This window comes from Triplophysa dalaica, chromosome 7 (assembly GCF_015846415.1).
Source record: "Triplophysa dalaica isolate WHDGS20190420 chromosome 7, ASM1584641v1, whole genome shotgun sequence".
NCBI classification, from domain to species: Eukaryota; Metazoa; Chordata; class Actinopteri; order Cypriniformes; family Nemacheilidae; genus Triplophysa; species Triplophysa dalaica.
The window spans coordinates 3,130,886-3,146,830 of NC_079548.1; the positions used below are offsets into that span (position 1 = coordinate 3,130,886).

Genomic DNA, 15,945 nt, shown 5'->3' on the forward strand with positions numbered 1-15,945 from the left:
CTTGACAAGAGCTAAGATGATAGAGCTGTATAAAGGACGCAGCAACTTGACATGATTTTCCTACAACATTTCAAATGCTATTAGATTGTTAATGATAATCTTAAATCTATAATTTACCTTATTAAATTTATTTATTTTTTATTTAGCCTTGTTGTGCAAGCACTGTTGAGCTTGTGCAGAGGCAGCAGCTTGTGCCAGAGGGGATCTGGAATCCTCTGGTTGGGCCCGGGTTCTCCTGAGGTTTTTTTTCTCGATTGGAGTTTTGGGATCCTTGCCACTGTCTGCATATTGTTTTGCACTATTTGCCTGGCCGGGGGGGCTGCTTGAGAATTCAGACGTTAGATATAATTAATATTGCATATAAGATATTATAGTCCGTGTAATATTTGACCTGTGGTTCTTTCTCCTTTATCTCAAATGTGTGCCTTGACTGTGTGTGTGTGTCTATGTCAATGTGTGTATGTTTGCATATTGTGTGTGTGGAGCATTTGTTTGTCTGTCTTTTGTTGTTTTCACTTTTTTCTTGTTTATCAGGTATATGACTTTAGTTGTTTTACTTGTAGTCATATGTCTCATGTACAGCTGCTTTGTAGCATTGAAAATTGTAAAAAGCGCTAAATAAATAAAGTTGAGTTGAGTTAATCTAGTTTTGAAAGTTTACTTTTATCCTAAAATGTAAAGAATGAGTGACTCTAGACTTCTGAACAGAAGTGAATGTTTATGAAAAAACATGCTGAAGATTTAATGATGAATTAAGAATGAGACAGAAGAGTCATGAAGAATAAAGACATTAAAGAGAGAGATTATTTCTGAAGTGTTATTAGATGAAAGATGTCTCACATTGACACAGATATTTATCACAGCGTGTTCTTAAATGTTTTCATATACTGATATAATGTTGAGTCTCACACACACATTCATCTATTGACCACATTTAACATCATTAAAGACAAACTGAAGTCAAGAGTTTATATTTCCTCATTTTTAATCCTAAAACTGAATTTATAATCACAAGATCCTGTTGTTCATGAAAGTGTTTATTCTGTTCTCTGTCTGTTATTCTCTCCTCACTTCATATTCAGATCAGATGTTTATCAGATCTCATAAGAGATCACTACAGATGATGAGTGGAACAGAGCTGTAAAAATATTTAGAACCCAAATGTATAAAAGGAAATAGAGTCTCAGTGAAAGATTGATCAGTAAAACTGTGAATATGACACATGGACTTCACATCATAAAATGAGACTCGACCCTTCTCATAATCCACAAACAACCCGATCTTCTCAGGATTCACACTCAGAAAAAGACGATGAACGTCACCAGCATAATATTGCCCACCACTCAAACCCACGGTCCAGTATCCATACTTAGTATCCACATATAACTCTCCCTTCCTCTGAGCAGATTCTCTGGTCACACCCACACACCACCAATCTGCCCCCTTCACCTGCACCTCATAATAAAAACACCCTGAAGAGAATCCTTCATTTCCAACAATACAGAACCATTCATCAAACTTGTTATTTTGTCCTTTATCTTCATTCTTCACTCCTACATGTTGTTTTTCTTCATATCTCACTTGTTTCCCATCATGAGACACAATGAGACGAGGATGAGCTGAATCAGCATCCAGAGTCACGTTCACTGTTAAAATATAAATAATTCTGTTACACACATGAATGATGTCATAATGATGAGAATAATAATATTAGTTTGTCCTTTTCTAGAAACCAAAATCACTTTACAGAACAATAAACATATGTCAATAAACTCTACAAAGAGTCAAGATTGACATTATTATTACTCCAGTTGTCTTCAGATGAAGAACAGAAGACATGAACATCTAAGATGACATCAGGACGAGTGAATTATGAGTTTCATTTCATTTTCTGGGTGAAATATTCCTTTAAGAATTTAAGAGTAAATCTTCAGTCTTTTAAAGACGCAATTAAATTCATTAAGCAAGCAGGGAGAGGTGCTTGGCTAGCCAAGGCGGATATCTCAGACGCCTTTAAAATCATGCCTTTACATCCATCATAGTGGCCTTTATTTGGTGTTAAGTGGACTCGCGGTGCCGGAGAGTTCTGGCATTGGCTCTGGGGAAATGGAAGTGCACAGTGCGGCCACCGTCAAAGCCTCGGTGGAACGACGACCTGTTCTATGTAGGGTATGGTAGAGTATGGGGGTATGTAGTGGAGTAGGCGGGGCGAGACCGTGGTTCAAGACCAGTGAGTGATTGTTAATGAGCACCAGTTGTGCGCGCACCGGTCTCGTATCACGAAGGAGATTGGGAGCATATAAGAGAACGAGCGACCGGACCGTCGAAGAGAGAGGACCGGGCCCGAACATGTTTTATGTTTGTTCTTGAGTTCGGCAGTCAACGGTGAGGTGGCTGCCGACATTTTACCTAAGTATCTTTTGTTTTGGTTTGTTAGGTTCGCCGGCAGTCGGCCGTCAGGGGCTTGAATGTCTATGTTTAAATGTCTGCCGGTTCCCGCCTCCTTCCTTCCTTTTATTGAACCTTTCTACATACAGCTTCAGCTATATCGGGCCTGTTTACTAGAATATTTTATACACATTGAAATTATTGCTACGCTTCTCATGCTCTTGCAAATTAGTCAACTCCCCTCAAATTAATTCATTCAGCAGATGCTTTTATCCATATGAATAAAGTCGAGGATCAAGCGATTGTCTGGGAAGGCAATAAAATGAGAAATTCAGTAAATCTAGTTTCATAAACCGCTCATTTTGTTCCCCTGCTGGCTCTCCGATTAGTAAGAAGAGCCATAGAGGATTGCCTGGTATGGTTTTGTTTGGGGGGGTTGAGCTGCTCTCCCAGCTAAACCGGGAGAGTCACCCCAGATGCTGCTGCCTCCCCATCTTACTTCTCATGGAGCTCATGAGAAGGATGGGGAATTTAGAACAGAGCCATACCACCAAACGTAAATTAAGCAAATCTGCCAAATAAAAGATTATGTGTCTTCAATTTGACTTGGGTTTTTCTTGACTTGAAAGGTCCTGACTGAACCTAAACCATTCCAGACAAGGAACTGAGGAACACAAAGGGCTTAAATACATGGGGAAACGTAATCATGGGAAACAGAATTAGGTGATGGACTAATTAACTAATAAGGACATCAGACACAGCCCCCCTATCTAAGGGTGTGAAAAATGGACGAACATAAAATAAAAAGCCGGTCTGTAACGGATAATAGATCTAAAGTACCTCTCTGAAAAACTGACTCAAGTCAATCGGTTATGAGCATAAATAAAAGTGTTTTATTTTCAAGTAAATTAAATGGTTTAAATTGATGCAGTTGTCATCAGTTCAGTCATCTTTACATTCAGAATTTCTCAAGTCAGTATTTAGTCCTGAGATTATGTTTTGCATGACAATTTTATAATTGAATAGAAAGATTACAATCCTATAGACAATATCTGGTGCTGATGTATATCCTAAGATATATAATAATACATTTTCCTTATTAAATATTTAGATTTTCTGATGTCTTTATCAAATGTATTTTCTGTACAGCTGCTTTGTAACAAAACTGTAATAGTGTTTCAGAAATAAATGTGAATTTAACTGATGTTTTGTTTTCTTCACATAATCTCACAAAAGCTTGTGTTCAGTGGTGTTAGGAGTGAAACTTTATCGTTACTTTTTTCTAATGATCATAAGTTTTTGTACAATTCACATTCCACGAATTCATAAGATTTAGCACCTCATAAAATATGTATAATTCCCATGAGATCATGTTGGTTTCTTAAGAACTTGCATCATAAAACTCCGAACCACATAACATTTAAACTGCATTAAAATAAACTTTTATATATGGTTTTAAAAATGACTTCTTATATTACACCAAACACTACATTAAACAAACCTGAATGTATGCATTTATGTACTGAGCACCTGAATTTATATCACTGTTTGTGAATTAAATATTGTGAAACATTTATAGGATAAATCAGAGTTATGGGCATTATGATTCTTATCTCACGTCATGAGTGTAACACTTCAGCCTGTCCCCTGCCTGTGTTTCCCAAGGGTTTTGCATTGTCAACTGTTTTCATCTGTCCCTCGTTATTACCAATGAGTCCCGCACCTGATTCTGTTTTCCCCGAGAGTTTGCATTTGTATTTAAGCCCTGTATGTTTCTCAGTTCAGTGTCGGTTAATGTAATGTCAACATTGTATTGTCGTTCCCGATTTTCCTGTTCCCGGGTTTGTCTGTTTGGATTCATTTTTATAAAAACCCTTGGATTATACCTTTTGTGAAGTGCATCGTCATTAATCCGTGGCTACCTGTGACAATCAGTCACAGCATCAGTTCACATCAAGATAATAAGATTTATGAGGTTTGATGGTCTGCTCAGTTAATAAAGTAACTCTGTGTCTCTATCAGGTGATGAATCAGTAAATCATGTTCACGGGTTCAGACGCTGATAAAGATCCTATAGATCACTTCACATTGACACACTGGTGATTTATTTTCCTCTGATCACAAACAATCACCTGTAACAGCTGTAGATCTAAAACACTTTAATCATCTGATCAAACTTTCACTTACCTGCAAACTTTCTTAACACGAGTCACTAAAAACACACAGACAGCATTGAGTTACACAGAGAAAAACCCAAATATAAAATGTTTAATAATGTATCAATTAAACGAATAAAGACATTAAAATCAATTCACCACTTTCTACAGTCCTCTTCTCTCTCTATGTAAGTGTCTCACGTTCTCAAGAAAATTGAATGAAAAGAAAAAACAGAAGTAAAACATAGAGAAAAAGAAAATACAAAAGAAACATGTAAAAACAAATAAAATTTACTATTTATCATTTTAATAATCAAATACCCACTTGACCAAACAAAATTTTATCAATCACTTAAAAAGCCAAGAAATAAAATTACCTTTCTGTATTCTCTGTTTCTCACTCTGTTTCTCTCTCTGTATTCTCTGGTCTTCATCATGTATTCTCTGGTCTTCATCATGTATTCTCTGGTCTTCATCTTGTATTCTCTGGTCTTCATCATGTATTCTCTGGTCTTCATCATGTATTCTCTGGTCTTCATCATGTATTCTCTGTTTCTCTCTCTGTATTCTCTGTTTCTCACTCTGTTTCTCTCTCTGTATTCTCTGGTCTTCATCATGTATTCTCTGTTTCTCTCTCTGTATTCTCTGTTTCTCACTCTGTATTCTCTGTTTCTTTCTCTGTAGTTCTGAAGAGAAAACATCATTGAAATTATATATTTTTGACTTAACAACAGGAATAACAAACAAACCCTATGTTTTACAGGTTTGCTCTCATGTGATGATGGTGTTTTTATATTGTCTTGTATTGATCCTGTATGTCTTGTGTTCAGTTTAGTTTCAGCACAGATCATAAAACTTGAGAAGTGAAATATCTCAAATGTGTGTTTAACTGAAGATAAGATGAATGTAAACCTACATGATGTTTTTTTGAAACTGTAACAAACATCATTCACACACACTCCATGAGATGCTCAATGACGACATAAACAACATTTCTAACTAACTAAAGGTCAAACACTATATACAGTATTTATATATATTAAATATGATCAAACACATGAATGTTACCTCTCTGTTTCCAGTGAAACACAGTGATCAGTATTCCAGCGATCACACAGAGAACAACAGCAACTGATATCAGAATCACTGAAGATCTCCAAGAGTGAAACATTTTACCTGGAAAACAAAACTGAGACTCACTGTATACAGTCTAAAATAACTCAATGTTTCATTATAAATATAAACAAAAACACAATATTTTAGTGCAACATTTTACATGTAAACTCAAGTGCTGTACAGATTATGTTTCACAACAACAAACATGTACAAAAGATCTAAAACTGTTTCTTAATGTCAGGAACCCTCAGATATCATCATCATCAATAGACCCCTAAAGACAGATGTACATGTTTATTTACAGGTGCTGGTCATATAATTAGGATATCTTCAAAAAGTTGATTTATTTCTATAAATTCCATTCAAAAAGTTAAACGTGTATAATGTATACATTCATTCCACACAGACTGATATATTTCAAGTGTTTATTTCTTTTAATTTTGATGATTATAAATGACAACTAATGAAAACCCCAAATTCAGTATGTCAGAAAATTTGAATTTTACTTTAGACCAATACAAAGAAAGGATTTTAAGAATTCTTGGCCAACTGAAAAGTATCAACATGAAAAGTATGAGCATGTACAGTACTCAATATTTAGTTGGGGCTCATTTTGCCTGAATTACTGCAGCAATGCGGCGTGGCATGGAGTCGATCAGTCTGTGGCACTGCTCAGGTGTTATGAGAGCCCAGGTTGCTCTAATAGTGGCCTTCAGCTCTTCTGCATTGTTGGGTCCAGCATATCGCATCTTCCTCTTCACAATACCCCATGGGGTTTAGGTCAGGCGAGTTTGCTGGCCAATTGAAAACAGGGATACCATGGTCCATAAACCAGGTACTGGTAACTTTGGCACTGTGTGAAGGTGCCAAGTCCTGTTGGAAAATGAAACCAGCATGTCAATAAAGTTGGTCAGCAGCAGGAAGCATGAAGTGCTCTTAAACTTTCTGGTACACGGCTGTGTTGACCTTGGACCTAACAAAACACAGTGGACCAACACCAGTAGATGACATGGCACCCTAAACCATCACTGACTGTGGAAACTTTACACTGGACCTCAAGCAACCTGGATTCTATGCCTCTGCTCTCTTCCTCCAGACTCTGGGACCCCGATTTCAAAAGGAAATGCAAAATTGTCTTTCATCAGTGAACATAACTTTGGACCACTCTGCAGCAGTTCAGTCCTTTTTGTCTTTAGCCCAGGCGAGACGCTTCTGACGCTGTCGGTTGTTCAAGAGTGGCGTCATGCGACAGCTGAAACCCATGTCATGCATACGTCTGTGCATACTGGCTCTTGAAGCACTGACTCCAGCTGCAGTCCACTCTTTGTGAATCTTCCCCACATTTTTGAATGGGTTTTGTTTCACAATCCTCTCCAGGGTGCGGTTCCCTATTGCTTGTACACATTTTCTACCACATCTTTTCCTTCCCTTTGCCTCTCTATTAATGTGTTTGGACACAGAGCTCTTTGAACAGCCAGCCTCTTTTGCATTGACCTTTTGTGTCTTGCCCTCCTTGTGCAAGGTGTCAATGGTCGTCTTTTGGACAACTGTCAAGTCATCAGTCTTCCCCATGATTGTGTAGCCTACAGAACTAGACTGAGACCATTTAAAGGATCAGTGTCGCCTGGGCAGCTACAGCCGGACAGCTAACGCTGATTGCGTTATCACCTGATGCTGATTAGCTTCCGGGCATAAAAGCTGCGTGCTCCCAGCACTCTGGGTCCTGATGCTGACAACGCCAAACGCTGTGTCTTTCTTACCCCCGAGTGAGAGCGAGAGAGAGGCCAGCGAGGGAAAACACGAAGGACCGGATTGTACGAACACAGAACGGCAGATGGCACGTCACGAGCACCCCAGGTGTCACCTTTTTGGACTGAGTATTTTAAGTTTTATAATAAATGCCCCACTGGGGTTGCTTGCACCATCGCTGTGTGTGTGTCGTGTCTCTTACTTACTCAACTTTTTGATGATATCCTAATTATATGACCTGCACCTGTATAAGCACTAGTTTCTTTGGGGGGGGGCGAAAAAATGTCTCCTGAAACCAATAATTGCCTTTTAAGATGTCAAAGCAAATGATCAAAATTACATCACTGAGACTCCTGAAACCTCTTTAGCTAATGTCAGTGATTATATTGAGTTAAATGATGAATATGTTCATGTTTCTACTGCTTCAGATGATCATGAGATCACAGGAAATACAGAACAGAAATCTGTACTCACTGGATGATCATCTCAGCCTCCATCATGTGATGATTCATTCTGCAGTAATATTTAGTGTCAGTGTTATATACAGTGATCTTGTGTTTCACACTGAATCCATCTGTGTCATCTCTGTGTGTGTCTGGAGATTCAGATGTTAAAGTGACTCCTTCACTGTTCAGCCACACAAGATCAGGTTCAGGATACCAGCCTTTAGATTCACACTGTAGACGAAGACCACCAGAACCATCAAACCCATCTACAGTGATGACTGGAACACTGCCTACAGCTACACAAGACAGGAATGAAACAATGTTTGTTTATTGTGTTTTCTGACAACAAACGTTTGTGAACTTATAAAACCTTTGTTCTTCTAACAACAGAAAAACAGAGACTGTCCTCCAACCTGTAGGTTGCTTGTAGAAACATCTTATGACGACCAACAGTTACATCTTAAGGATGAGCTCCCTTCAGCTGCACCAGCTTATTATCATTAACTTTATTAATATTTATGGTTTTGAAAGTATTTTGGATCCCCTAACCCCACGCCACCCTAAATCTAAACACAACCATACAAAACACAACACAAGAGTGAAAGTTGATCACAAAAATATTACAAAACAACTTGTGTCGCAAACCTCACATTAAGGTAAGGAAAAAAATACTTTTCTTGTCGTATGGGTTTGAGGATGAGAAAACCACTAGAAACAAAAGCATTATCAGCATCACTAAACTACTCATTTAGTGTTTGTTTTCAGTGGTTTTGTTCACCTTCAACAGTGACATTAACAGTGATGTCATCACTCCAGGATTGAGACTGAATGAAACACTTGTAAAGTCCTTCATCAGAGTACTCTTAACGTTTACTCTTTCAGTGCTCAGTGAGTTGTATGGCTATAAAATAATGAAGCAAACTTAAACTGGATTTTTGGAATGCAGCTGGTGAGATTAAATGGAGAGAACACAGATTCATACAGTAAGTTTTTGTCTCAATATATCGAACACATTTTAAAAGAAAAAAGGACAATTGATTGACAGGAAATCTAGTAAATCGATAAATTTACTGTTGTAAAAGTAAAGTACACAATATCACGTAACATCTCAGGAAAACACAGAATACAATTGTAGTAGAGTAGGCGGGGCGAGACCGTGGTTCGAGTCCGGTGAGTAATTGTGAATTAGCGCCAGCTGTGCGCACACCGGCCTCAAATCACGTAGGAGATGGGAGCATATAAAAGGAACGAGCGACCGGACCGTCGAAGAGAGAGGACCGGGCCCGAACTTATGTTATGTTTGTATTTGTATTTATATTTATGTTCATGTTTTGTTCGCCTGTTATATTCATTTATTAAATGTCTTGAATGTTTGCCGGTTCCCGCCTCCTTCCTTCCATTTTATTGAGATTTGTTACAGTGGTGCCGAAACCCGGGAGGAAGGAGAGACATGCTGTCGGAGAGTCCTCACCGCCGAGTGGCCTCGCGGTGCCGGAGAGTTCGGGCAGCGCGGACGAAGGGCGTCCGCCAGTGGCTGCCCGAAGCGGTGGCTCTGGGGAAACGGAAGTGCACAGTGCGGCCACCGTCAAAGCTTCGGTGGAACGGCGACCTTTGCTGCCGCGCCCCTGGGTCGAGGTGGGGTGGCTGTCGTCCAAGCGGGAGCGGGGGGGTTGCCGCCGTCCGCCAGAGGCCGGAGCCTGCGTCCGTCCCCCGAGGGGGAGGAGCAGGAGGCGGAAGTGCCGAGTGCGGCCACCGCCTGCCAGAGGCCGGAGCCTGCGTCCGTCCGCCCAAGGGGGAGGAGCAGGGGACGGGGAGCCTGCCCCGACTCCCAGATAAAGGAGGAGCCACCGCCGGCCGCCAGGGGGACGGTCGAGCCGTCCACCGAAGCCCCAGGGCCACCGCAACGCACCGCGAAGGAGAGTACTCCGGCTGGTTGAGGAACGAGCGGCAGCATGTCGGGGAACCGGACTTTAATTTTTTTCCTCTTTCCCCTCTCTCTTTCCGGTCGCTCCGAGGGCTCCCGTCTCCGTTGTCTCGTCTCGTCGCTGCATACCCCCCACCCCCCCCCGAAGGAGGGGGAGGGAGCTTGCACAGTCGCGGGGGTACCCCCCGGCCTTGTTTTTGTTCGCCGGCGGTCGTCCGTGAGGGGCCGCCGGCTGTTATATTAATTTATTAAATGTTTTGAATGTTTGCCGGTTCCCGCCTCCTTCCTTCCATTTTATTGAGATTTGTTACAACAATATACAAAATATCTAGTTATAAAATCTTACAATAGTTAACTAAGTAAGTTCATTATGTTAAATCCTGCTGTGTACAGCTTTCTTGTAGCTCAGTGGTAAGAGCATTGCGTTAACAACGCAAAGTTGTAGGTTCGATCCCAGGGTATGGCAAATACCTATGTTTAAATGTATAGGCTAACTCAATGTAAGTCTCTTTGGATAAAAGCGTCTGCCAAATGCATAAATGTAAATGTACAGTAGCTGAATGTTTCACATAATAAGAGCGCTCAAAAGATATAACAACACTGATCCAAATGCACCTCCTGTTTCAGCTTTAAAACACTACACAAATGTTTAACAAAACAGCATCGATAGAACATTAAAAAAAGGTAAAGTAACTTCTTTAACACTAAATCATATAGTCTACTGTAAATCATATAGTCTATTCTGAGAACCTTTTCAACGCGCACAGAACTTTTCCCAGCACACTCAAGAAACTAATGCAAGTATCCAACTAGATCCTAAATAGCTGCGTTTAAGCTTTAACCCCTTTTTACAAGGAGATTGTCCTCGATGGTTCATGCAGATGTGAATAGCTGTTTGTAAAACTGCCACTCTTTACTTTGTGTATTTCTTACCAGTCTTTACTGCATTTATGTTTCGTGTTTTGTTTGTTAGCATTTGTTATTTTGTTAGTCAGTCGGTTTGTTTTCCCTTTAGTGTAGTCAATAGACCCGCATTTGTCATCTACAATTGAATTGTTGCTGTGTCTCTTTATCACGTATTAACGTCACTTAAACTGCTTGATTTCGTTATAATATCTGAGGCGGTACTGCGGTTAGAGTTTTATGTTTCCAGGGCCAGGAAAGTAATATTTCTTAGATTTGATATATGATGGACGAGTGAATTTAGTTTGTCGCTTTTATCAGGTCTGCCGAATCCGATAAAGTCTATAACATAGGTATAGTTAATCATCATTAATGTGATGATTAACTACAATCAAACTCATAGTTCCCCGAAATACACTACAGTGAACACATTTTGTCTCTAATCTCCACTTCCAGTGCAGAAGATACACTTAATACAAAAGTATTTATGCATTCAAATGATACACTTAATTAATACAGTAAAACAAATTCAATATGATGACAAATTGAAATAAGCTTGATTTGAATTAATGTTTTATTCATTTTGTCTGCCTTTTGCAAATAACTTTTAATAACATTAAACAATGACTTGAGGGGAAATCTTCAAAGAGAAACGTCTTGGTTACGGATGTAACCTCAGTTCCCTGATGGAGGGAACGAGACGTTGGGTCGAACCGAAAGATGGGGTTCGCCCTTGAGAAACTATGGCTTCGACTGGTTTTGAATCAGGCCAATGAAATTGGCGAATAAAATTTGCATGCGGACTCAGCCCCCGGATATCCTGGTATAAAGGGAGACGGCGTGCTGCATACTGTACTAGATTAGATAACGAGTGACCGGACCGTCGAGGAAGGAGGTCCGGGCCCGAAGTGTTTGTATATGTATTTATGTTTTACTGTGTTGTTGTTCGCCGGCAGTCGTCCGTGAGGGGCCGCCGGCTGTTATATTACTTTATTAAATGTTTTAAAATGTCTTCCGGTTCCCGACTCCTTCCTTCCCTACTTGAATCTTGTTACACATATATTCGCCTTTTGTTTTTCGGAGCCTGAGAGCCTTTCACGACTGCTGCAGCAGTCGGCACCTGTTTGTGGCAAGAAGGGATGATTGGATTGAAGTTACATCCATAACCAAGACGTTCCCTTTCTGTCGGTCTCTCGATGTTGTGTCGAACCGACAGATGGTGTTCCTATTAAAACTCGCCACAATGCTGTGCCGTATTACAATCTCATCGAAACGATGTTGACAAGCCTGGCCATGTCAGACGTGAGCGCTTTCGTGAAACCTACAAACCTAACCTACAAATTTCGTGAAATTTGTAACCTTCCAGTGGATAGGTGGGTAGAGGGTCCCAGAGCTTTTAGAAACGGTTGGAAGCCTCTAACTTTGGACCTCACGGGCCGCGGCCTAGTTGAGGTAGTTAACCGGGAGGTGGAGGTCCAACTGGGGAGGTCATGCCAAGGTGGGAACCAACATGAGGATACATCGGACGGAACCGCCCAAGTGGGGGAATTAAAACGTCCGGTAGTACTAGGTCCGGACAGAGCTATGTGTGGATAACTCAAGATTCCCGGCCTAAGAGGCAGGGCTGCTCTGCCCAGCCTGTCCGTAGGAGGTGTTTGCTTAGTGATGGATGGAATGCCTGTTCTTCACCCCGCTGGGGAAAGAATGGAGGCTAGGTAGCACACTGACCCACCTATGGAAGGAGGGAAGGTGCTTTCGCAGGCACACACCATAACGGCTTCCCGTTCTACATGTTGCCATGCAAGACACTGGCCAACACCGGTTTAACGCAGAGGTTATAAAACCTTGCGAAGGTGTTGGGCGTAGCCCAACCCGCAGCTCTGAAGATGTCTTTCAGAATGGCACCATGCACCAGTGCCCACGAGGAGGCTATAGCCCGTGTGGAGTGAGCTCTCACTGACAGTGGGCATGGCCAATGTCGTGACGGCGTCCAGAATCCAGTGTCCTACTCACTGTATGGAGACAACTCTCCCTGTTTGCTGACCTCCAAAACAGACAAAGAGCCCTAGCCTGAATAATGGTCTCAACCAACGCTGGGGGTAGGCCACTCAGGATCTCCTCGTCCCGTCCAGGGGCCAGACATGGAGGTTCCAGAGGTCTGTCCTGGGATGCAACAACGTGCCCTTCCCCTGAGAAAGCAGGTCCTGCGTCAGGGGAATCGGCCAGAGGAGAGTTGTTGTCAGAAGCATTAGCTCTGAGAACCAAGTCTGGTTGGGCCAGTGTGGTGCAACTAGTAGCACTCGATGCTCCTCTTCCCTGACCTTGCACAGAGTCTGTGCGATGAGGCTCAATGGGGGGAAGTCGTACTTCCGCTTGTCCCGCGGCCAGCTGTGCGCTAGAGCAGTGATTCCCAACCCCCGGTCCCCGGACCGGTGCCGGTCCGTGGACCCGTTAGTACCGGGCCTTGAAATATTCCCAGAATAATTTTTTTTTTTATAATAATAATATTTGTCTTTTTTAAATGCTTTTTTAAGTGCTATGACATGTCATGCTATTTAATCCAAAATATAAATAATAAATAGATTAAAATATGTTTCTTTGGGCGTCTTGCGATTGCTTAGCAACGCGTTGTATCTGAACGGACTGCAAAAAAAGTGCGGTGCACCTGAAGTGACAGAGAAGTGAGAGATGAGCGGGCCTCAGCAAACTTCAATGGCTAATTTCATTGCGGACAGTTCGGGTAAAAGAAAAGGCGATGACCAACTCGAAGATAGTGAGAAAAAAAAGTCCAGCTTCAATCGTAAATACGATACCTCATACATTAAGTATGGATTTACCACAACAGGCGATTCCGTGGCGCCAAATCCATTGTGTGTTATTTGTGGTGAAAAACTCTGCAATGAAGCAATGAAGCCGTCAAAACTTCAGCGGCACTTAACCACCAAACACCCAACTCTCAAAGACAAAACGGAGGAGTTTTTCGAAAGAAAGAAACGTGAGTTGGACGCTCAGCGGCAAGTTTTGATATCCTCAACATCAGTAAACGTAGCTGCAACAAAGGCGTCATATCTGGTTGCTCACCGAATAGCTAAAGCTAAAAAAAACTTTACAATCGGAGAAGAGCTAATTTTGCCGGCAGCAAAAGATATTTGTCGGGAACTTTTGGGGGAAAAAGCAGCTAGCAAGTTGGAACATGTTCCACTATCTGACAATACTGTTGCCAGGAGAATTGATGACATGGCTGAAGATATTGAGGGGCAGCTGTTGGGCAGATTAAAAGCATCTCCGTGGTACGCAATTCAAGTGGACGAATCGACTGACGTGGAAAATAAGGCGATCATGTTAGTTTATGTGCGGTACGTGCATCAAGATGAGGTGCAGGAAGATTTGCTCTGTTGTCTTTCACTTCCAAGCACAACCACCGGCTCCGAAATATTCCAAGTATTGAACGAATACGTAGCAGGCAGACTGGAATGGAAGTTTTGTGTTGGTGTCTGCACTGACGGGGCTGCCGCGATGACCGGCCGGTTGTCGGGGTTCACTGTCAGGGTGAAAGAAGTTGCGCCAGAATGTGAGGCAACTCACTGCATGATTCACCGAGAGATGCTGGCAAGCAAGAAGATGTCTCCAGAGCTTCACGCGGTCCTTAATAATGCTATACGTGTCATCAACCACATTAAAGCTCATGCACTGAATACGCGTTGGTTTGAATTATTGTGTGAGGACATGGATGCTGATCACAAGCGCCTGCTTCTACATACAGAAGTTAGGTGGCTGTCCAAAGGGAAAGCCCTAACACGAGTGTTTGAGCTAAGAGAGGAATTACAGAGAGGAATTACAGAAATTCCTCTCCAACAAGCAGTCAGCCTTAGCAGCGCACTTCAGTGACAAGAGCTGGCTCGCAAAACTGGCCTACTTGAGTGACATTTTCATGGCCTTGAACGACTTGAACCTCACAATGCAGGGGAGGATGGCTGACACATTCAGGCTGGCGGATAAAATCGCGGGATTTAAGGCCAAGCTGGAAACCTGGGCACGGCGCGTCAACCGGGGTGTTTTTGATATGTTCAGCAACTTATCCAGTTTTTCCGAGGATGCTGAAGGACTTGGCCAGTTGATACATTGTCACCTGACATCACTGTCTGATGAGTTTGAGCGTTAATTCCCATTTGAAAAAGACCCAAGGAATGGCAAAGTATGGATGCGCAACCCATTCCAAGGTATGCACATTACATAACGCCCCTGCCCAAAGTATATTTTCTATTTAATTTTCCATTTGGCAAAATAGTAATTTCAATAAATTTATTTTTTTCAAACAACAATAGGCTACTTTTTAAATTTAATTACTTTAGTTTAAATATATTATTTTGACTGTTGTGGAAGCGCTCTTCCTGGAACAACACGACACTGCAACTAAACCCAAATAATTCAATGTTTTATTACAATATTATTCTCTTTATTATGTTATGCAATATGACAGTCCCAATAGTAATAATTAGTCGTGTATGTAGGCTATTGCCGTTTGAGCTGCGCGCGCTGAAGCTGAAGAGGATCAGCTACACTTTACTACATTATTTTTTAACCAAATGCATCCTATGTCATGAGATAAATCAGATATAGATATGCCTACACAAAATAAACACAATATTACAACTTACATTTGCACAAAACAAAATGCTGCGAATGAACACGCAAACTCATGATGGTGTAAAATGGTCCCAAACATAACTCCGGCGCGCTCTCTTTACACGCACGCACGCACGCGCTTGAACCGCTTATCGTCAATTAATCGTTAAGATCCCTATTTTGGACCAAAACACCAAAGCAAATTAATTGTATGTGAAAACTTTAATGCTAATATAAGTAAATTCTGATTCTAATTCTGAAGATGATGATGGCCAGAACCAGCTCTCATCAAGACAAGAAGACCAGCTGCTGGAGCTCAGACATGACGGAGGCCTGAAAACTGTCTTTCATTCAACACCATTGACATCCTTCTGGATCAAAGCATCAAGAGAATACATTGAGATCAGCACCCTTGCACTGAAAACCCTGCTCCCATTCCCGACTTCATATCTGTGCGAGGCAGGTTTTTCTGCCATGACTGCCACTAAGACCAGACTTAGAAACAGACTGGATGTGAGGAATACCCTGCGTGTCTCATTGTCAACCATCAAGCCCCGGTTTGATGTTCTTGTGGCTGCCAAGCAATCCCAGGGGTCTCATTGATATGGATATCAGATTGTAAACTGATTTTCGTTCA

The 15,945-nt window shown here is 41.5% G+C and overlaps 1 protein-coding gene across 1 annotated transcript; it reads right to left on the reverse strand.

Annotated features, from left to right (window-relative positions):
• Positions 1-887: 887 nt before the first annotated feature.
• LOC130425767 (butyrophilin subfamily 2 member A1-like) lies at positions 888-5,083 on the reverse strand. Its single transcript, XM_056752147.1, has 2 exons — positions 4,922-5,083; positions 888-1,692 (listed from the first exon to the last, which is right to left on the reverse strand). The coding sequence occupies exons 1-2, from the start codon at positions 5,081-5,083 to the stop codon at positions 1,102-1,104; spliced, it is 753 nt and encodes a 250-aa protein (XP_056608125.1). The 3' UTR covers positions 888-1,101.
• Between the last annotated feature and the right edge of the window lie 10,862 nt (positions 5,084-15,945).